Here is a 24,450-nt window from a genome sequence, read left to right on the forward strand (position 1 = left end):
ATTTTGGATCCAAGGTAATGGCAAAATACCTAGGTTCGCCATTTTCAGATAGTCTGATATCAAACAGCATTTTAAACTCCTACCAATATGGCCTCTTATAAATGTTGTTTATCTCACCTTATATGAATATCCAAAATTCAGTGAATTAAAGCAGTATTGGACAACTACCATCGCTAACTCATCCTAAGTTGCTGCCTCTTTCCTTCCAAAGTATGTTTCTATATTTCAATTTGTCCTGACCTATGCATTTATTTTTTCTAAGTAGTTATTTTTTCCCTTTGACTTGGTGAGGTCTCTACTTTGTTTACCTCCACTTCACTGAGCTCCCAACTAAATAGGAATGAATATCTCTTTGTCAGAGCAGTTTAAGCAGTCACGCCTACGAAGCCTTAACAATACACAATGCATTTTTTTTTCCTTCAAAGAGAGGGATGGGCTGAAGAAACAAAAAAAAACCTTGCAAGAAGAAAATGCAAAGAGGAATGTGTCCAGCCTTGCTTGAGTTAGTGGCATGACTGTGTTCATTCAACAGATGTTTATGGTGTGTCCCTTTGTGCCAGGCAACACAGTTCTTACTTCCCTTCCCATCTTCAAACTCCAGCTACTACTAAATGTAATTAAAATCAAAGTGACTGGGGTGCCCAAGTGGTTAAGCACCTGACTCTTAATTTTGGCTCAGGTCACAATCTCAGGGTCATGAGATCAAGCCCTACTTAGGGCTTTGTGCTGAGCATGGAGCCTGCATTAAGATTTTCTCTCTCGGGGCGCCTGGGTGGCACAGCGGTTAAGCGTCTGCCTTCGGCTCAGGGCGTGATCCCGGCGTTATGGGATCGAGCCCCACATCAGGCTCCTCTGCTATGAGCCTGCTTCTTCCTCTCCCACTCCCCTTGATTGTGTTCCCTCTCTCGCTGGCTGTCTCTGTCAAATAAATAAATAAAATATTTAAAAAAACCTTTTTTTTTCCTCTCTCCCTTACCCCCTCCCACTTACGCATGCACACACTCTAAAAGAATAAAATCATAGTGACTATATTTCAAGTTGTTAAGGGAATGACCTTCTCCCTCTTCCCATGATCCTTTGAGTCCTTAAAATAAGTACGCCAACTTTCTAGAAGATGTTACAGGTTCATCCCCAGGATGGGACAATTGGTTTATGACACAATTTACTACCCAGTCCCATGTTTCTCTAGTCCAGGTTTAAAGTGCCAAAGGTACCTATGAACACATAGTGTTGAATCTCAACTGCCTCACATCCCTAACAAGAATAGAGAATCCCACAGTCCAGTGCAGACCTCTCTTTTTCAAAGTCTAGATATGAGGAGAAATTAGAAAATCCATTTGGCCTTGGATCCAAGACATACTCTCTGATTCATCTTTACCAGTAATTAACCTAATATTTTATTTTTATTTTTTAAAAGTAGGCTCAATGCCAAACATGGGGCTAGGACTCAAGACCCCAAGATTGAGAATCACGTGCTCTACTGACAGAGCCAGTCAGGCACCCCTAACCTAATTATTTAAAATCCTATTGTGTATCTGTGTCCATTTTTCAATTGCTTCAGGTTTTTTTTGGGGGGGGGGTTCAGAACTTCTAGTGGTGTAAAATGATCATCTCCAAACCACAACACTGATCAAAAAAATATGTCTGGATTAATTTAAATAAGAGATTAAACAAAAAGAAACAAAACAACAACAAAACGCAACACACAAACATACAGAATTCTTTCCCTTTACTACGTCAACTAGACAACTAGAGGTAAGAATTATAAGATTGGGTTTTCCTGTCATCTTATCATGGAGGGGGAGTTTGGTGGCTCAGTCACAAAAATATGTAACTCCCATAGGCAAAAACCCAAGAAGAACCCAAAAACAAAAAACACCAAACAGCCAGAAATTATGATCTTCTTAACCTAATAAACAGCAAAAAAATCCTTAAATAAAAATTTAAAATTATTTAAACCTACCTGATCTCCCCCAAATTATGAAGCAGCTTACATAGGCATATAACAAATAAAATTTATATAAACTTAAAGTCCTATGTTTTATTATGATACAGTAATCTCTTGCCCTGTTTTAGACACACAATCTTTTCCTGTTCCTGTTTTCATTACTTCTCACCAAGTACTCAAAAATATCCACAAGTCTCAAAAAAGAAGCCTATGATCCTCAAATAGTTTCTATAAGGATCCTTTTCTATAATAATACCTAATAAGTCACCTTCTTCTCTATCAAAAGAACATATACTATCCAGTCTTTTTTTTTTTTTTAAGGATTTTATGCATTTGAGGTGGGGGAGGGGCAGAGGGAAGGGAAGAAGCAGACTTCCCACTGAGTGGGGAGCCCAAAACAGGGCTCGATCCCAGGACCCCACGTACATGACCAGAGCCAACAGCAGACACTTAACCGACTGAGCAACCAGGCGCCCCTATCCATTCTTATTTCTGACAGTAGCACCAGAAGACATTTGTATTGGAGGGCTACGATCAACTTCTGGTATTCAAAACACAAACATTTACACATCCAGCATTTCCATACTATTCTCTTTCCTTCAGATTCTATGTCTAAAACTATTGCCTTAAATCATATTTAATCCACCAAATCATTACTAAAATATTTACACATTAACAAACTTGCTAAAATATGTATTTCAGTGCTTTTGTACCCATATTAACTAAATCTTTTTCTTCGACAATCAAATCTCAAACCTCCTCTTTCCACATAATGTCCTTTAATTCTTTATCCTCCTCATATATCTTTGTTATTTACTGAGTTCTGAAACTGTCAGGAAATCTACATGTCCTGGATAGGGGAAATATTTTTCCTCATTGCTTATATTTGTTATGTCCCATTTCCTCTGAGGCTTCTATTCATTCTTTTTACTGCTTGTCCTACCCAATTCCATGGTATGTTCCCCAATTCTACTTCTTTCTAGCTGTGCATACATCCAACCTCTTCAAACCAGTATGATAGCTTTGGTGTCCAACCTTCATATACTTCAACTCTCAGTTCTTAAAAAAGCTACCACTCCCTTAAATAGTCCAAACATTACCAGTTAACCACAACAACTTGTGATTTAATATTCATCAACTTCTAATATGTAAGCATTCCCATTTCATCCTACAGATAAGTAAATCCAAAACTCAGAAGAAGAAAAGTCAGAAGAAAAAAATTTACATACAAAATGTCTGGCATTTAGTTCATTTTAAAGCACTTATTAGTTCATCTACATTAAGTTAAAACAATGACCTTCAGTTTAAGGTTGGTAAGAAAAATGATAAATTCTCTAACAGAAAATGCTACATATCATTTATTCCTTTCAGAAGAGCAATCCAATACATACCTCTGCAGAAAATAAGTTTCTTCTGGATTTATCCAAGTAAGAGAGATGAATCCACATTACTTAATAAAAAAAAAAAAGACTAAAATGTGCCCTACAGACATCAATGACTCAGTATACCAAAAGGTATGAGATTTAACTATTAGATCATTTGCTGAAATTTAAAACTTAGTAAGAGGCTGTAGTTACCTCTTTTTGTAGATGAAGTTTGAAGCAACTGTTTGGCTTTGAGGGAAGTACGAGGCAAATTTTTCAGCCTTTGCGAAGCTGTTGAAAAATAAGGAACTGTAATATTTGCCTGGAAGGACAAGATAAAGGCTATAGCTTCTGTAAACTTGAATATTTTAATACATACTTGAAAATTTATCAAGGAACAGAAACCATAAAGTGAAAATATGTTAGAAACCTAGAAGCAGAGGAATCTGAAAGTGATGCTTAGTGCATTAAGTCGGAAAGGAAAAAGGGATGGAAATCTTAGTGCAAAGTGCATACTTTCAGAAACAGTTTCTTACAGATGAGAAAATCTACAATATGTAAACCAATCAAAATATCAAAGAGAAAACAAACCACCAGCAAACATGCTACAGGATGCAAAGAATATAAAGCTAATTAAGTAAAAGTGATGAACACAAGCACACAGTATAGAATAAAATAAAAGTAGGACTTGTTCAATGCAAAAAAGCAGACTTTGGCAAAGCAGTTATTGTTAGATGAACTGCCCTAACATAAAACAGTAATCCCCATACTCAAAAAGGAGAAGAAAACTCAGAACTAGGCAGGTCCTCAAGGGAGTAAAAATCTAATCGACATCATCTTGCTGTAGAATAAAACTAATTTGTACTTTAGACTTTGGGCAGCAACATATCTGGCCTGTGCACATGTTAAATGGGGTGGATGGGGGTGTGTGTGTGTTGGGGGGTGCATAGTGTGTGCTGGGATTGACGGGTTTGGAGCAGTCAGCACCTGCTTCTTAAAATGATCAATGAGGAATTCTAAGCTTTCTTCAAAACTCCTAATCTATCAACTGCAACGAAACTTTCAAAACTGGCATGTATGTAGCAGCTCAGAGCTATCCAGAGTTAAAGCTCACTATAGTTTCATTGAACTGAAAAGACCCACAGCTGCCAGTACAGCCACCTATTTAAGTAGTTCTAAAATGTCACTCTACTGATTTAGAAGTTGGACTTTTAGGATATATGCGAGAGAGAGAGAGAGAGAGAGAGAGAGAGAGAGAGAAAGAAAGACAGAGAGATCCCACAGCCATAAATCTGGCCAGCATTTAAACAATCATCGGGTTGACAAAGGAATACTTGATAATATCATCAAAGAGAATTAAGGAGAATTTCTCTTTTGCTCTATTGCTTAACTCAATGCTTTAAAAAAACTATTGTTTCCTCACTGTCTGATAGTAAATATTTTTGAAGAGTAATAAGTGTATTTGACTTCAAATTTTACAGTAATCCACACATTACTTAGCTAAATAATATACCAATTCAGCTTAAATATTGCCAGGAAGACTACTAAAAACTTCTCCAAACTTAAAATCAATTTTATAATTACCTCATATCTATCCCACAGAAATACAGGATCCTATCATCACTGCATATTCTCCATTTGTATATTTATTCATACATGCTTTCAACCATTCATAGTGTCATTCATTTACTCATTCACTGCTGCTTTTTTTCATTCTTTCCAACAGTTAATTATCTACTTTATTTCAGGTACTGTTTTAGGTACAATGGATTTGTTCAGTAGAAAACTAGATGGGTAAAATTCCTGCTTTCATGGAACTAACATTCTGAAAGGAAAGGGGAAATAAAGAGTCAGTCAGACAGTGATAGCTGCTAAGGAGGAAACTAAGTAAAAAGGGAGACAGAAAATGGGAGATTTAAATTGCAATTATAAATAGGGTGATCAGAAAAGATTTCCCTGAGATGACATTTGCGCAAAGATCTGAAGGAAGAAAGCCATATAGATATCTGGGGAAAGCACTGCAGACAGACAGAAAATAAATGGTAAAGGACCTGAGGTAAGAGTGTGCCTAGTATATCTGAACAACAGGCAGTAGGCCACTATGATTGGAATAGAGTAAATGAGGACAAAATGTACTGTATGTATGCTGGCAATCCACAATACCTATTAACCATTACAATTTTTTTAGTGAGGACTTAACATCAAAAATCATCTATATTCTGTTTTGGAAATGTCCTACTTAAATTAATAGCTATAACTCCAATGGACTTTGTCTCTCAAGTTTCATGGGTCACAACGACAGCATCCATAACAAATAAACACAATACAATGGTAATCTGAAGAATCTGACTGCAAATAGAAATAAGAAAACTAAATTTTTATCTGAATTATCACTCTTAATTTGATCAGTCTTCTAAAGACAAAAATCATTTTTCAAATGGTGAAGTGTAGTAAACGGAAAGTCTCCAAATCTTTCTACAATAATAGAATTCAGTGTTAGCTGTTTAAAAATACTCATTGTTTCCCTGGTTTCTCTCTTAATATTTATAGAATTCCAAATTAGCAAAACCCTTCCAGGAAAAGCAAAGATGGTACAATAAAAATATTATTCTCTCATGCTACCATTATTTAGGTTAGTATCTTCCTCCACAAACCAATTCCAAAAGCCTCTGTATTTTTGTTAAACATATACCACCATTTTCCAAATCATTCTGGCTCAAAGTTTTCTTTAAATCCATTTAGTCATCTCTGCAGTTCTGTTGACCTCTTCCTTTACATTCCTATTGTTTCCTAAATACCTAATTCAGAATTTCATCACCCTATTTTTGGATTACAACAGTGTCCTTTTGGGTTTCCCTACATCCAATCCTTCCACTTTAGTCATGTGCATCATGGAAAGGATAGTGGAAGTGCTGTCCCACCCCCCAACTCCAGTGCAGGTAGGCAGTGAGTGAATGGTCTGTAAGGAATTCAGAACAAAAATAAAACCAGCTTGGTCTATTTTTATAATTATCATCATGTTCCAGATTAATAATCAAGGTTGGTGATAAAATGCTCCTCCCTGAAGAAAACAGTTTGGCAGGTACTGTTGCCTTTTAATAGCATATATGAAAGATTTAAATGAACATATTTTAATACTTATCTTTTAATGTACATTGCATTTCACATGAAAAATAAATAGGAGAACTCCCAGTTATATGGTCTCCCCTAACACAGGTGGATTCAGCTACACATTTCTTTCCAGAGTAGGTTCATAGAGATGTGAAATCAAGCTCACTTAGCACATTATGTGCCTCCAACCCCTGTGGTACAATAATATATTCCTATATTTACACAGCTTAGAAATAAACAATGATGGTACAGTGATTATAAAGTCAATGAAACAGAATGTGAGTTACTTTGACTGTCATTATATGTGATTATTATTTAAAAATTTTCAGCTGTGAAGATATTTAAAAATCATTAAATTTGATCCCCAAAGGAACTAAGATATGGACAAGATGGCAATTTCTGAAATTTACTGTAAAATAGAATTTTATGAATTTCTGCCAAACTTATTATGTTGAATATTTCCTTACTCGTGTAACAGTTGCTTTGTGATTTTAGATTTAAAAATTGAAGACTATTCTTCAGTCAATACGACTGAAGAGAAATTGATAAATCTGGCTATACTGTGTCTTGAGCTTCAATATGTAAAGATAAATTCTGAAGAAGTTATTGACAAATTTCCAGAAACTAAAGCTATAATATTCACTACTGTGACAGACCAATATGTAAAAACATATTTTTTTATTAAAAAGTGACTTAAAAATGCCTATCTTTTTTGTACTGTAAAATGTTATTTTTTACTGATAGTTATAAAATAATGCTCAATAAAAGAATTATTTCTCATTGTCTGTATTTTCTCCAGCCATTGTTATTATAATTCATTCTATTTCATTATTACTGAACATAATTTTGTCATATGGCAAGATGTTAAAAATAATCTCCAGCTCCCAAATACTAAGTAAGCATACACCACTATAAAAGAATGTTAATTACTGCTAAGTAAAATGGCCCGTTCCCCCCAACTCTGCAATGACATTGTTTTAAAACTTTCATTGATTACAAATTCTCAGAGTCACCTTTCAATCCTCTCTTCCTCTCCACCTCCCATCTTCTCAGTGTTACCAAGTCACATATCTTCTACATCATTTTTAAAAATTCATCCAGATCTCATCACTTCCTGCACTATTGCCTTTGTTCAGATATTCATTTTTTGCCATGATTATACAATAGCTTTCTAAATGGTTTCTAGTCTATCCTGAACTTTAATCCATTCTTCATATTGCTACCAGAATGGATTTTCTAAGAAGTAACACTGATTAAAAGTGTACTATGGCTCTTCACACTTACAGAATGAAATCCAAATTCCTTAATATATTAAAAAATTCCCAATCTGTGCCCAATATATCTCTCTCATCCTTCATTACTGTACCCACTAGCCATCCTGCTGCACCCTACACTCTAGTCATACAAAACCACTACAATCAGGGTGTTACTTTTAAGACTTCATTACTAATCCCACTGTTAGGTAAACCTGTCTTTCCTTTCTTCATGTGGTCTCTTAAGCTCCTCCTGAGTTAGTGGGAAGATTATCTTCTATCTTTCCTGAAAACCTCTTCATACTGCTGAGTTTAATGCCTCTCTTCTGTTCCCGCAGAAGTTCCTGCCAATCACTCCCTGCTATTGAAGGGCACATGCTGTCTCATTTGTATTTATAATCCCAGTGCCTAGAACATAACATATACCCAATAAATATCTGTCAAATAATTAAGGACACATGAGTGACTGATCACTGGATAAAATCCAGAGATCTGAACTAAGCACTCAAGATCCTCCAGAGTAGAGGTCTAATCTAGTGGTTTGCAAACTTGAATTTACCCCAGAATCAGCTGAGACACTTCTAAAAAATATAGATGTTGGGTACTCCTCCCAAATGTATTCAATCAAAATTTACAGAAATGTCAGAAAAACATTTATAAAATCTCTTTGTATTTAGATAATTGACCCATCATTGCACTGCTTATTCTTAAAAAGAAATTCTACACAGATTTATTATGACTTGAGTTTATGTTTCATAATTATGTGAAATTCAAGTGTAATCTTTTAATGTTTGGTTCCAAGCGAAATCTGGATGAGAATTTCTTCCCCATGGACCTCAGGGCAGTTTGATTATGCATAAGCTGACAACTGCCTTGGACACTCCCCCTTCAGTGAGAGGTCCGGAGTATTGACCATATACCTTTTCCCTGGGGGAATACTCTGTAGCCTATGCAAAGATATTCTTCCATTTGACTAAATGTAAGTAAGTGGATAAATATTACACTGGATTATTTTACTCTTTTGTGGTAATTCACAAAGTATTTATAGTTGATGCTCCAATAGAGTCATCCAGGAATATTTCCCAAGACGCCTACTCATCTGCACTTAGGCTAGCATGATGTAATCTAAACAATTTTTGGGAGGAAATCAGGGGACTCAAAGAGGGGTTGGGAGGAGGGAGCAATTTCGTTTGGTTTTGCACTTTTCTAGTTATTATTGCACGTATAATACATATGATCTCTGCTTCCTCTCTATAAAAATAAGAAATGGGTTGTTGTGAGGTTCAAATGAGATAATTCATGTGAAAGTAAACATTTAAAAATACTAACCAGAGTTTGAGCATTTTTTTTTAAAGATTTTATTTATTTATTTGACAGAGATAGAGACAGCCAGCGAGAGAGGGAACACAAGCAGTGCGAGTGGGAGAGGAAGAAGCAGGCTCCCAGTGGAGAAGCCTGATGTGGGGCTCGATCCCATAACACCGGGATCACGCCCTGAGCCGAAGGCAGACGCTTAACGACTACGCCACCCAAGCGCCCCGAGCATTTAATTTTTTTAAACCAGCGGATTGTCTTGGGTTTTTCTCCCTTTTCTTATTTCTGAACCCGTATTTCCTGTATCTTTCTGAAACCTAAATTTCCTACTGAACCTCTACTCTAGTAGTCTTAGGAAGGCACTAGTCTTTTGAAAAACTCTGTCCCTGACAAACATTGCTTCCTTTAAATGGAGAAACTGAGAAAATGCTATATATCCATGACCTCTGCAATGCTCTGGTTTTCTTAAACTTTTTAAGTTACTCACATTTCAAATATAAAAGTTGGAAATTGGTAACAGCTATAAAAATGAAAATATATTAGAACTCTCATAATTTTCATATATGAATGCCAGCATCCACAATAATGCAGCCATAGCAAATAAGCATATAAAAACAGTCATTGGCATAGTACAAGGCAAAAGAAGTGGTCCCGTAAGTGGAAATAACAGCAACCTTGCAAGTTAGGTTCATGCAGACCAGCAAGTAAGAACCAAAGCTTTACCACTTAAGGGCTGGAAAAATAAAAACTTAAAGGAAAACAAAATGCAACATCTATTAAACTAACCGATTTATACAAAAAATAAAAAATATTAATTCATGTTTAAAAATGTATGAGACTTGGTATTATAATATTTATAAATAATTCTATATCAAAATAAAAAGGCTATTATGAAAACTATATATATACACACACTTATAATTAAAAGAACAAATACATACATTACTATCGATCAAGATACATGCAAAATTTTAAGAAAAATAGGTAATACATTACAAAATATATTGTTATTTTTAAACAAAAGGCTTTAAAATATTTTTATAAAATAAAGTTTTAAACTTGATAAAATTCTGGATTTACTGTTTTCCAAAAATATTCTTGTGACTAATGCGATTTTACACTAAAATAAGTGTTTATGGCATTTTAATTGTAAATAAGCTTCACTATAGCTTCAAATATAAAAATAAACAAGTATATGCAATTGAAAAAAAAAAAAGATGGTACCTTGCTTTCCCTTTTGCTTATATACTGTTCAAATATTGAAATATACCACTATGAAACTGCATACATATTTTCTACTTAAAAGTAAATTAGTGATCAGAATCTCATTATTTTTCCCTATATATTTTCCTTAATTATCCATTTCTGGGGAAAACAAAAGAATAATTCACCTACAGTAAAAATTCTAGGGAATCAGCAGGTAATTACAATGGTAATTCTACCAGTAGAGAGGCAAGTAATTATCACAAAGTTTAAGATATGGTCAATATATTTTTCTATTAACATTTTTATCCTAGGTTTTCTTCTATTTTTGTGAAGAATTTTTTTTTTTTTTTAATTTCCATACAGCTTTGAGGTGCTAGAACCGTTCAATAAAGAACATATATGAGGGCATGGGACAACAACCCTGAGTAAAGTGCTGGTACTGAGAATTAACTGAATAAAGCAGAGAGAATATAGATATAGCTGGTTTTAACAAAGAGCAGGGAAGCTGTCTCTGGAGATATAATCATGTAAAGTTTTGAGAAATTCAGAACTTAACAATTCAAACTAAGCATAAAAGCCCAAATACAAATCATGTTTTGGATTATCTGAGCATAAGCTATAAAAGTGTAGCTTATAATATGCAGGATTTTTATTACTTAATCTTCTTAATGATATAAAATTTTCTTTCCTGTTGCATTAACATTGTGCATTGCTTTTTGTTTCAGGCAAATATACCAAGGAAGGAAAAAACCAGAAACACAATGTCCTCAAGAGTCAAATTACTTTAATTTGCAGATTTAAAGGCACAAAAGTTATCATTCACCATTTTGATAGAACTTAAGAGTTCAAATTGTAACTCTTTTTATTTTTAAAGTTTTGTGATTCCCTATTTTACGTACCATTTATGAGTACACCAGATGAGTATCATAATGGCACTCTTACTTACATAGCCTGCAAGACCTGGAATACTAAGTTTAAAATTCAATTTGGTTGAAAAACATGTTATTGCACACATCCAACTGAATAAATGAAGTACACAAATCTCTACATAACAATGTTCCACAGTGCCTTAAATCTGAGGGTCATCTTAGAAAAAACAAATAATATTGCTGGATTATTCTTAAATCTTAGTTCCAAACCATAAATGTGACAAAACTCTCTAGGTGGACTTGGATTCTTGAGCACAATCAACATGGGTGTGAATCCTAACTTGCCACCTATCAGCTATATGATCAAAGATAAGTTATTCAACCTTTCAAAGCTCCTATCTCCAAACTTGCAAAATGTATTAATAATTGTACCTACTTCATAGAACTGTTCTGAGGATTAAACAGGATTATGTATGTATGGTACAGCACAATGTGAGTTTCTGTAATATAAGTAATATCATATACAACTAGAAAATAAGGAAAATTGATCAATGTTAACACAAAAGTCATTTGGGTTCAAATGTATTTTTTCCTGGCCTGTTTATTTTTGAGTCACCAAGTAACAGCAGCTTAACACAAATTACACAAAGTCAGCTAAACACAACAGAGCCAAGGAAGAGTGTAAGGGAATTAAAAAAATAACTGAATGCTTTCAAAGTTGTATTATTCAATAAACAAGTTATATAAGTGAACAATCAATAGTCACATGTTTGTGCTACTTCTTTATAGCTTGAGGAAATGAAGGAACACATCACAGCCACCACTTCAACAGGTGACATAATATGCTACAAAGGAACTGAGTCAATCAGACCACAAGACTGATGTGAGCTATGGGATACAATGGGGTGCATATTGAGCATTTCTTAAATATAGAAATAACTGTGATAGTCTGTTTAAACATGGTTTGATTACATGCTCTTATCTATTGTAGTTAACAAGCAACATTCTTTGGAAAGTGTTCAACTCTTTTTTAATCACCTTGTACATTAAAGTATACAGTATCCATCTATTCCCATATCACTTCTTAGCTCAGTTTGGCTACTTTGTCTTAGAAGTTCTTTCTGCATGATTCTTTCTGATCTTTGTTTATGTTGCATATGTCTCCTTCATTCAACAGACTCAGATCTTCCTTTCCATCAAGTCACTTTCAACTTTTTTCTTTTAAATGAAGTTCTATATTTGCTGGAGTATTTATTTTAGTCATTGAAAATTTAACATGCTTTTGATTATGCTAGTATTTTTTGCAGGATCATTATTGCTTTTTATTAATGTTCTAGTAAGAAAGCTGCTTGGGTTTTAAGTTGTCTGTTCCAGGACTATTTCACACAAAAATCTTGTCATTTTCAATGTGTAGGTTTTTAAGGAATATATCTCTATCTATGTATACAGAGATATAGAAATAAAGATATATAGATATATAAGGTATAGGTTTTTAAGGAATATATATATATATACACACACACACACACATATATATATAAAAGTTTTTTTAAGGACATATATATATTTAACCAGTAGACTTTGCTTATTTTAAAAGGAGAGACCAAAGTTCCATATAGATACAAGTACTGATACAAGTGGGTATCTTATAGGAACAAATTTTAAATTTTAATATAGCTATTATCTTAAAGGAACGAATAATCACTACATTTTACAACTGATATGGTTTAATACAGCTATTCAGCACAAAATTACTATCTATAATTTTCATTTTCCTTTAAATAACTGATACATAAAAGGTACTTACTGGCTGAAGCCTGAGGTTGCATGCGAGGTATTCCTCCATTTGGCACTTGAAAATTTGAGTCACTTCTGCTGCTTTTCACTGAGTCAACTTGTGTACTAGATGTTCGGGACAGGTTTGGAAGACTGCGTCTTAGTTTTTCTGTAACAAAAGAATTTAATGAAAAAAAAAATCAAACCATTCTTTTAGATGAAGAAAGAGTTAAAATATTAATTGGCATTTACAAATCAAATTCTTTATTTAAGCATTCAGCATATTTTAGAAGAGTTAACAGGAAGTACAGGTCTTATAAAAATAACTCAACAGAGGTTCCATAACTGGGTAGAAGAGAACCTTTAAAAAGAACCATAAATTAATTAAATCAAAATCTACATACAGATTACTTCATGAGTAGGACAAAGCAACACTAACATAATCAAGTAAAATTCACTTTCTTCTTTATTTGTGTATTTATTCACTAGTAATAAAACAGTAAACTGACTAAATTCTTCATCTACTTATCTGAAATACAAAACCTTGGTAAAAATTGTGTTACTTTCGTACTGAAATATGAAGGACAATGGTTTTTCCAGAAACATTCTAATTACCTTCATTTTTAACATTGCTTGTCTGTAAATCTGTGGGATGACCTTGAAGTGAAAGGCGAGGTTGTTGTAAGCGGCTAATCATAGGCTGTGGGGACACTCTACTATATTCTATTCCCCGAGCAGGAGATCGTGAACGAGGTGAATTTCTGGGTGACTGCTTAGGTGATGGTCGAGGTGAATTGCGTGGTGATGGTGAAAACCTGTTAACAGCAGGGTATACTGCATGATGCATATTGTCATCTTCATCATCTAAACTTTGCGCATCAAGTTCCTGATCACTAAAAGTACCCCGTCTTGTAGAATTGCAAGATGAACCAGAACTGCGCCGAGATGTGGTGGCTGCATACTCTTGACGGAGACCTGACAATAATGAATGCATTATTTCATTTCTTTAGGTATCTTTTTAAACATTTAAATATTTTTGAAGCTTAAAAACAAAAGAGTATCATTGAGAAATTCAAACAGGGTATAAAGTGTAAAGGAAAACTCCCTTTCCACTTGAATCATCTTAGACATTCTCCCATATAATGATGCTTAAACATTTAAAAGATTATTTTTAAATAAATAAAATTCTATAAACTTTTGCCTGATCCAACATTTTCTTCTTGAATCTGAAATCTATATTAGAGGTAGAACCATAAACTTAAAAATATTTCTACTCCTAAACGCAATAATTGAAACTTGAGATCACCATTTAAGAAATATTGAGGGAAAACAATTACTGTGCAACTAATGAAAAGAATACACCAGTGGATAAATAACCTCCCCGGATACTTAATTATTCAAATTGATGTTATCAATGAAGGACACTTCTATCCCACCCTCAGGAATTCAATATTTGGACATAAATGAATTTCAATTGCTTCACGTTCCAAGAGACTTCAGTAAAACAAACTTAAATTCTAAGCCATCAAGTACAAATTTTTCAAAGGAGTCCCCTATGTATCCTGATACCTCCAGAAACCCCAAGGAACCTAAGGCCTTCAAACAGTATAAAAACTTCTGGAACAAAAACAAATGTTGATATATATTCAATGAAGAAAAAGATTACTATTCAAGAAAAGCACAGAATTTAGCTAATATTTTGAGCACGTCCTGCCAACTACGGACAATCTAGTTTAAAAGATCTCTACTGTTATAGAGTGGTATTCAAACTTTTAAGATGGGTACTCATACACAGTGCTATCGATATGGTACCCAAAGTAGTGGGTGAGAATCACGCCAGGGTATCTATAAAAACTACAGATTCCTTGGGCCTATCTGGTCCTTCAGTCAAGTTACAAGTTTCAATAGTAACCGACAAGTTACTTAGTGTCTCATTACAGCAAACACCACATTAAAGTCACCCAACAAAAAGACAGACCAGTGAAGAGCACTGTTTTACAAAGAAAAACAAAGATCCCAAAGTAGGCCCTCTAATACTAGGGGGATCTTAAGGAAGCAATGATCTCTATGATTGTGTGTTTCTCATATTAAAAATAAGGGGCTTAATCAGGCAACAGCCAAAATCTGTAATTCTACCTTTCTGTTAAAAAAAAAAAGAACACAAAAAACCTGAAGAAACTATACTTTAAAACAAAAATCATTCACTTAAAAAACAAAACAGGCATTTTGAAGGAGGTATCAGATATATTTTTAGCATCTTTTTTTTTTTTATTCACTAGAAAAAAGTATTTGTGCATGTGGATGGCTTATAAAGAATGATTAAAGTAAGGCTAAAATTTCTTTTCCTTGTTACCAAAACACAGTATGAAAGTGACAGCAAAAAGCTGGTTAAATTTCTAACAAAATCCTGGGATATAAAAAGTCAGAGTTCAAAGAAGAAATGAGAGAATTAACTCTAAGTTATAGTGAGGAAGGATTCTTTATTCTTTCACATCCCTGACAAAAACTAGCCCCTCGCTAGCTGACAATACCACAGTCTCAATGAGGAGTTATACATAATTACAGAAGAAAAGGGTACCATATTATTAGTTTCTACGGCTTAAGATAAATAAAGCAAGCACCAAATCTTTCTATTTTTCTGTAGAAGTTGTGTAAAAATGGGAAATGAATCAGCAGAATAACATTCTGTATTCTGCAGTTTAATAAATTTATAGCTTAATAAAACTAAACATTTACATAAAAGGGCCTAAAGCAGAAAGTATTTCAACTAAATTATAGCAATACTCTATTACCCTCGCCAACTGTCAACACTCTGAAACGTGTGGTTCAAGAATCTTTTCATTGTAAAGATTAAAGGGGTCACTTTAGAGAGACTCCTTACTTCACAGTTAAGCTTGTGGTATCTTATGATAAAATGTATAGACAAACCATAATACTTTACTAAATATATAAAACAACCCCATCCTCTCTAAAAGCCTTTTAAAAATTTGTACCATTATCAGTATAATTAAGTGAAGGAACTTCACGTGTTCAAATTTTCCTGTTTCTTCAGGTTAAGAATCCTTTAATGATCTCCTGAGAATAACACTGTGATTTTTTTTAGCCTGATTATTTTCACTTACTCTCTTCATTCCTCATTTTTATGTACTCACATTTTGTGTGCTGAAATATTTTTCAAATATTTTATACAAAAATGTGAAAAGTGCAACAATATAAATAAGAATGAATTGTCATTTGTGTTAAAAAGAAATGTATAGGCAATAATAATGCTCTCACCCCCATCTTACAAAGAGAGCCAGGGCATCCATAGACCCTTAAAATAGTATGAAAAATTTTGTGCACATATGCATTTTGGGGATGGCAAGGGATATAATTTTTATTGGATTCTCAAAGATACCTGTACCTAAAAAGTTGCAAGGACCACTTTGCAGCAAAGCAATATCATATGCTTCACCTCATTTAATATCATAATTCCAATTTTCTAATAAAGGTCTTTTTTTTGTACTCTATATCATATATTCTGAGAGTGGTGATATATGTCCCCAAGGGGAGGATAATTGGGTCTTGGGGTATGAAAAAAATCTTAGGGGCGCCTGGGTGGCTCAGTCATTAAGCGTCTGCCTTCGGCTCAGGGCATGATCCCGGCATTCTGGGATCGAGCCCCACATCAGGCTCCTCTGCTGGGAGCCTGGTTCTTCCTCTCTCACTCCCCCTGCTTGTGTTCCCTCTCTCGCTGTCTCTCTCTGTCAAATAAAATCTTAAAAAAAAAAAAATCTTAGATATCATAATAATTTGTGGTCCTCACAGTGCATAAAGAGATGCAGGGTGTATCTGTGGTATTAAAATGTCATGGTGGGAGGTGGAAAAAAAAAATGTCTGAAAATGCTCTTTGCGGGGGCTAATAATGGAAAAGGGTTGAGAAACACTGGTCTAGAATAAGAAAACACAAAGTAATAGAATAATAACTACTCTAGAGCGTTCCTGTGCAAAGTAACATGCAGGGTATGGTTACCAGTCATTGAAGCAGATCTTTGCTCCTCACACAAAAAGCTGTTCTATGTAAAATGAACTCTGAAAATAAGTTAATGAACAAGTCTATATGTTCAATAAGCCTCTGAAATTTCAACATTTCTATTACTATTCCACAACATCTTAAGACCTATTTAATAACCCCAATAAAATTATACCTCAAGTAGATCTCAACATTAACAATTAAAATACTTACTTTCCTCCTGCATCCGAGCTAGAATCTGCACATCGGTTACATCATTTAGCTTATAATTGGATCCAATTGAATCTTCATCTAATTCTGAAGCACTTAACTCACTGTCTATAGAGGATTGAGGGCTGAGTGGAGGATTTCTGTCTGATGAACTTTTCAAATTACCTTAAAAAAAAATTTGAACTTTGGTGAAACAAAAACTGAATAAACATCTGCTCTAATTAACCTGATAATAAATCTTTGATTCATTTCACCATTATTCTGCCTTTTCTGTTTAAAAAATTCCCAAATATTGAAATTAAAAATTAACCTTATTAAGAATAAAGAGGGATGGGGTGCCTGGCTGGCTCAGTGGTGGAGTGTGTGACTCTTGATCTCAGTGTAAATTCGAGCCCCATGTTGTGTGAAGAGATTACTTAAAAAAATAAAAAATAAAATCTTTAAAAAAAAAAAGAATAAAGAGAACTATAGGGACTCCTTCATATGGTATGGCATAAAAACAAAATATTTTCATTTTAACTATAAATTATCCATCCTCTTATGCAACAATTAAGCTTTTACCACAGCGCCTGGCAAGTAGGTGGTGTCCAAAACATGTGAGAGCATTCCAACTTTTATAAGATAGCCAGTGAAACTTCTCATAAACAGATGAATTTATGATGTGTTTTCTCCTCTCAAATTGTCATTAACAAACACCATCATCTTTTTCCCTGAATAAAAGCATCTACTTTTCCTATGCAAGAAAACTATAATTTGAGGAAAATCAAGATTCCTCAGAGATTTAGGAACAAACCAAAAAAAGAACACTAGGCTCATTCTTCCTGGATTATGCCATGCTTACAAAATGCCTTTGTCAAACTAGTAATGGGGATCCAAAGAGTCCTCTGAAGTTTAGTAGTGAAGCACAAAGATGGAGTAAAGAAAATAACTAGATTTTAAAAAGCATTTAATCACCCCAAACAAAAAGGGGGATAGAAGACAAGTCAGAGGAATAAAGGATATACATACCCAAGAGTCTAACTTATTTCTAAGGAAATACTTTCATCAGATCATCAACTTCTGGTGAAGCATAAAATCCCAACACTGTCACTAATATTTCTAATAGGGATTTATTTGAAATGCTTGTTTCCCAGAATTCTTTACCGTAAAAGTCAGCTTTCACTGAGTGTTATATGTAATTGATAAATTTCTACACCTGAAATCAACTTTACCACATATGTTAACTAACTAGAATTTAAATAAAAACTTGAAAAGAAAAAAGCTCCAACATGAAAGGAATGTAAGAAAAGTGAAATAGTTAATGTTTATATTATCAAGAAGAACACAGTACATATGATAGGAAAAGTACTACAAGGTCATACTTAAATAGTGCCCAAATAAAATTCTTTATATTAAACAAATATTTTTAGTTTGTTATGGGTGAAATAAATAGCGAGTAACAACTTACATACGAAGCAAACAGCAGAGTCAAAAAAGTCATTAGACGAGGGAATACACAGGTCAAAAATTTGAGGTGGTTAACAATAACCCTAATGTTTAAGGAAGCTATAATAATAAGCCGTAACAATAGCAGCAGTAAGAGTTAACCAGTGAGTCAATTCTGAAGAACAGCAAGCTACAGAGTAACATCTCAGCCACAGAACCACAGCAAACATTCCCTGAGCTACAGCAATCTATCCCTACCCCATCATTTAGGGCTCCGCTCTGTTGGCACATTCACATATGGCCATATACTATTAGTTAACTGCAATATCAAAGCTTATTACATAAAACTTAAGCTGTTTAACAAAATAAGTGAAAATAAGAGCTGTTATTTTTAGGGATGCCTGGGTAGCTCAGTTGGTTAAGCGTCTGCCTTCGGCTCAGGTCATGATCAGGTCATGATCCCAGGATCTTGGGATTGAGTCCTGCATCGGGCTCCTTACTCAGTGGGGAGCCTGCTTCTCCCTCTGCCTGCCACTCCCCCTGCTTGTGCTCTTTCTCTCTGACAAATAAAATCTTTAAAAAATAATAATAAAAGGAAAATGCTATTTAAAAAAAAAAAAGAGCTCTTATTTTTAGCTTTTACAACCCAATCAAGCTATTCAGCAAGCATCTATTGGTTAGAAGAATCAAAAGCTTGTTAATCAAATCAAACAAGATGTACAAACTTTTAAGTACATACTAAAGAAAACTTTATGGACATAACCTGGTTTATCTGCATCCCTGGTGCCTAGAATAGTACCTGATGCTACAGATATTTTTTCTAACCACTAAAAAGTTTCATAAATAAAAGAACTTGAACAATTGATGATTATGTTATTTTTTGAGGTAGGGCAGTAAATTCCGTAGTTACTCCATTTTCTCCTTACCTGAATTTCCAGGAAGTATTAGCTGTTTGACTATAGGAGGTCGCACTGGGGTTGAGGATGGAGAATTGAAACCACTGCTGTATGGGCTACTTGCATTTGGACTGTAAGGACTTGTGTAACTCATGGAGTTGAAAGGATTATTATATAAATTCTGCCTCTTGAGAGCTGTGTTAATGAGAAGGGGAGAAATCAAATTTAATAACTGAAAAAGTTAACATTTTACTTAAAAATTTTTCTTACTGGGAAATTCATTAAATCATCATCTCAATTTAAATACAGAAACATTCTTATAGTAGTGGGAGAAAATACATCACATTAAGAATTCCAACAATATATTTCCATTATCTTCAATTGTGCTATGCAAATAAAACAGTGGCCACACCAAACAACAAAAATAATATCACAGGAAGAATATCTTCTCAAACAATTACTAGCTATTAAATTAAATTACTTTTATCTTGTTGGAAAGTTTGTTCCAACTGTACCAACCCTGAATAGCCTTAAAAAATAAAATGAATGAAAAAGTGTATTTGTGTTTTCTCATTTTTCTATAACAAACATGTATTGCAAAGAAAAAGAGGAAAAAAAAAACCCCTATGAAACAAGATTGAAAAACAATCTTTCCAAGGGTGACTGGGTGGCTCAGTCAGTTAAATGTCTGCCTTGAGCTAAGGTCATGATCCCAGGGTCCTGGGATAGAGCCCACATTGGGCTCTCTGCTCAGCGGGGAGCCTGCTTCTCCCTCTCCCTGCTGCACCCCCTGCTTGTGCTCCCCACCTCTCTCTCTCTGACAAATAAATAAAAATCTTTAAAACTAACTAAATAAAAATAAAAAATAAAAACAGTCTTTCCAAAGTTTGGATTTTTGAAAAAAATAAAGCAATACTGACTACTTAGGCCAGGTTAAGGTCAAACGTGAGAATTCTCGTTATAAAGAAAAAAGCCTCCCCCCGACCCCAGTTTTCTGACCCGAGGAGAATACTTCTGCCAAAAGAGGGGGAAAAAAAATTATGCTATGCATATAAAATTACAGAAACAATACAAAAGTAGAACTAAAATCCTGAATGTAATTATACACAAGAAAAATTAATACTTAAAATAGTATTTATTTCCTCTATTCTAAAATCCATAACTTATTCAGTATTTCTGACCATTGGCATAATGATATGTAGAACATACAGACGAATGTGACATGGCACTATTTTCTGAGAGTTTTACAACCAAGTAGTGCAGGCAGGAAAAAAAAAACAACGATTTTGGGGCAAAATGAAACGAGTACTATCATAAAGTGCAAAGGGCTGTGGAACTTCTGAGATAAGAGTAATTCATTACAATTGAGAGGAACTAGGTAAGGCTCTTTGGAATGAGGCACTGGAGTAGCCTTGAGAGGACAAGCAGCCATTCGACAGACCCCTGAAAATGAGGAAAGCCTGTGCTTCCATCTGTGCTTATAATAGGAACGAAAGCAGTGCCTTGAAAATATATAGTATGTTCAGGGAGAAAAAGTGAGTAATATAGAAAGATAAAGCACATAGCTGAGGAACAAAACAGGGAAACATGGCTGGGCTAGGCCATGAAAGTCCTGGAAACTATGCTCAGGAGAATGACCTTTATTCACATCAGTGAATTCTGAGCCAGAGTAATATGATCCAATCAGTTTAGGAAGAAAACTGACGGACATTTTTATGTTGAATAGATTAGACTGAACTAGGCAGTAGAGGTGGAAAAAAAAGGGGGGGGGCGCCTAGGTGGCGCAGTCGTTAAGCGTCTGCCTTCAGCTCAGGGCGTGATCCCGGCGTTCTGGGATCGAGTCCCACATCAGGCTCCTCCGCTATGAGCCTGCTTCTTCCTCTCCCACTCCCCCTGCTTGTGTTCCCTCTCTCGCTGGCTGTCTCTGTCTAATAAATAAATAAAGAAATCTTAAAAAAAAAAAAAAGAAGAGGTATTAAAAACTAGAAGGATTACTAAAGGAAACAAAATAAGATGAGTCTAAAGTTTCTGGTTTACCTACTGGGCAGAGTAGTGCTTTGGAAAGAAGGAACATGTGTTTTCTGTTTCGTTTTTCTGTTTAGTTGGATGGTGTAGTATAAGTTGGACAATGTGGTTTTGTCCATATTCACCATGACACAAGACGCCACACTTTAAACATATTTAGTATGCAGTATGTGGCATGATCTCAGAAATGCCAAACTGAGCAGAAACTGGGGTGCTAATTTCTTCCCCTCTACTCTTTCATCTCCTTTTAAGCTTACTCTCTTCTACTTGATTTTATTTAATCACTAGCATTTCAAGTCCTCAGCCCTTTATCTTCTCACTCTCTACCATATTCCTTCTCCCAAGAAATCTCATTTATACCTGACATCAGTTATTATCTGTATTCCCAAAACTCCCCATTATTTATATCTCCAGTCCTAAGTTTTCTTGGACTTCAGTCCCATGTGTGCTGCCCCCTTAATGTCTCCCCTATGGGTATGGCAAACGTACCGCAAAGCCAACATTTCCAATTTCAAACTCATGATTTTCCCACTAACACTGAATTCTCTTCCTGGGTTTATTATCTCAGAAAGACTAATAACCTTCATCCTCTCACACAACCTGGAAACCTAGATCATTGTTGATACTTCTCCCTCATTTCCTCAAATCTGGTTCATTTTTCCTTCCACATCTTTTCATCTCCACTACCATCAACACACACTGCCCAGCTGTCATTATCCACCCCCATCAAAAGCACCCTACATTCATTCAATTTTGGCCCTTTCCAATCTACTCTCCATACTACAGCTAAGCAAGACCTTAACCAAAATGTAAACCTGATCACGTCTTCCTGCCCATACACACCATACCCTTGAACAAAACCCTCCAATATCTTTCTATTGCTTCTAGAATAAAGACCAAAACCTTTAACATAATCTGTAAGGCCTTGCAAAGTCTGGCTCCTACATATTTTTCCGGCCAAACCTCACATCTCTCCCTTCCTTAGTCTTCTCCAGCCACCACCCTGACTTGTTCCAGGTCCTCAAGTATGGGTCATACTCCTCCCACATGCTCCCATAGGCCTCCCACAGAGCCTTTGCACATGCTGTCTTCTCTACTTGAAATACATTACTCTTTCACCTTCCCCCTTAAATCACTCACATTTTTCTGAATCTTGAGGACTCAGGTCAAACATTGCTCCCTAAGGTAAAATTCCTATTTCTCAAAGCTCAAAGCACTAGGTACCATTCTTTCATTACATATCACCAGTTATCAAAATTTGTATTAGTACGTTTCCCCTAGTAGATGACAAACTCATGAGTTCACGTACAGTGTTAATGTTTCCTCATCACATAGCCTCTACCCTTTCCTCAAAGTATAATACATACCAGGATCTCAGCAAATATTAACTGAATATATAATGAATAAGATTAAGTTGAACAGAGGATCTGGACCATATGAATGGATGAAATAATCAAAACAGGGAATCCAGGCAAAGAGACCTGGGTCACCTAAACTTAAAAGGTGGGCAGATGGGGGACGGGAAATGGGAAATTTAATGGATACAAAATTTTAGTATGGGATGATGAAAAAGTTCTGGAGATGGACAGTGCTGATGGATGCCCAGCAATGTGAATATACTTACTGCCACTGAACTGTATACTTAAAAAAGGATTAAAGTGGGAAATTTATGTTATATAAAATTTACCATAATGAAGATGGACAAAGAAAGAAGAATCTTCAAAGGAGACCCCAAGGAAAACAGCAGGGAGGATAAGACAGGACAAAAAAAAAAAATGCACTATCATAAAAAAATAAGAGAAGAACATCTTAGGGACAAGAAGTAGCACAGTGCAGAGAAGCTGAGTGTGACAGAGCAGAAACCATTCTCATAGAATATAGTAGCTATATTTCCAGGGAGCTCTGCCTTATCAAAGGCATACATCTAAAAAATAATCTCCCACCAACCTGGAAAAGGGGGGGGGGAATTTAGGACTAAGGTTCAAACTTGCAATAACCAAGTTATTCTTCCTTTAAATATAAATTACATTTATAGCTGTAGCTATTCTGTGTTTGCAGCTATAAAATCTAACCAGTGTTAAACAAATCCAGTACTTGATTAAGAGTAACAGTTTCTCTTACATACTCCTACTATCTTTAATACCTTGTTATATAATAAACCAAAAAGCCATTCCCAAAAATTGCTATTTTTGAGGTGTTATTTTGGTTTTCTCCTTCTAAGTGCAACTTACTAATTACCAATTGTTAATAGTTCCTATCGCTTAGGATGTTTTAAACCAGGGTTTAGTAAACTATAGCCTGTGAGCCAAATCCAGACCATCACCTCTTTTTGTAAATAAAGCTTTACTGGAATACAGCCATGCCCATTCATAGTCCACAAAGCCTAAGATGTTTACTATCCGGCTATTTACAGAAAAAGCTTGCCAACCCTTGTTTTTTATGTTTCTTTATCTATTGTCTGCCACACCTATCAGAATATAAGCTCTGTTCTATTTTTTTTTTTTTAAAGGAGATTTTATTTTTTATTTTTTTTTAAGATTTTATTTATTTATGTGACAGAGTGACAGCCAGCGAGAGAGGGAACACAGCAGGGGGAGTGGGAGAGGAAGAAGCAGGCTCATAGTGGAGGAGCCTGATGTGGGACTCGATCCCGGTACGCCGGGATCACGCCCTGAGCCGAAGGCAGACGCTTTAACGACTGCGCTACTCAGGCGCCCCAGCTCTGTTCTATTTTATTCATTGCAATATCCTCAGAGCTGAGAACAATACGTAGCACATTATCGGTTATGAACGTATAGTACTGAATGATGAAAATTCCTAACTGTAAAATATACTTACATTATTTCTAAGATGAGACAGAGTACTAGAAAATTGTTCCTAAAGATGTTTTCAATAAACCTCTAAATAATATCTAGGGGCACCCGGGTAGCTCAGTCAGTTAAATGTCTGACTCTTGATTTTGGCTCATGTCATGATCTCAGGGTCATGAGGTCAAGCCCCACACTGGGCTCCGTGCTCAGTGGAGATCTGCTTGAGATTCT

General features: G+C 35.1%; 1 protein-coding gene across 2 annotated transcripts in view; it reads right to left on the reverse strand.

Moving 5' to 3' along the window:
• SLAIN2 (SLAIN family member 2) overlaps window positions 1–24,450 on the reverse strand; it is a 78,060-nt gene that overhangs the window by 21,726 nt on the left and 31,884 nt on the right. Inside the window, exons 3-7 of one of the 2 annotated variants that reach the window (XM_045815850.2) lie at window positions 19,415–19,579; window positions 17,067–17,228; window positions 13,457–13,816; window positions 12,873–13,010; window positions 3,526–3,603 (exon numbers count right to left, since the gene is read on the reverse strand). In XM_045815850.2, the coding sequence (XP_045671806.1) occupies window positions 3,526–3,603; window positions 12,873–13,010; window positions 13,457–13,816; window positions 17,067–17,228; window positions 19,415–19,579 (903 nt within the window). The remainder of the gene's footprint in view (window positions 1–3,525; window positions 3,604–12,872; window positions 13,011–13,456; window positions 13,817–17,066; window positions 17,229–19,414; window positions 19,580–24,450) is intronic. The other variant, XM_045815851.2, reaches the window with a different exon arrangement.

Source organism: Ursus americanus, chromosome 8, assembly GCF_024610735.1.
Source record: "Ursus americanus isolate L20-20 chromosome 8, mUrsAme1.1.p, whole genome shotgun sequence".
NCBI lineage: Eukaryota > Metazoa > Chordata > Mammalia > Carnivora > Ursidae > Ursus > Ursus americanus.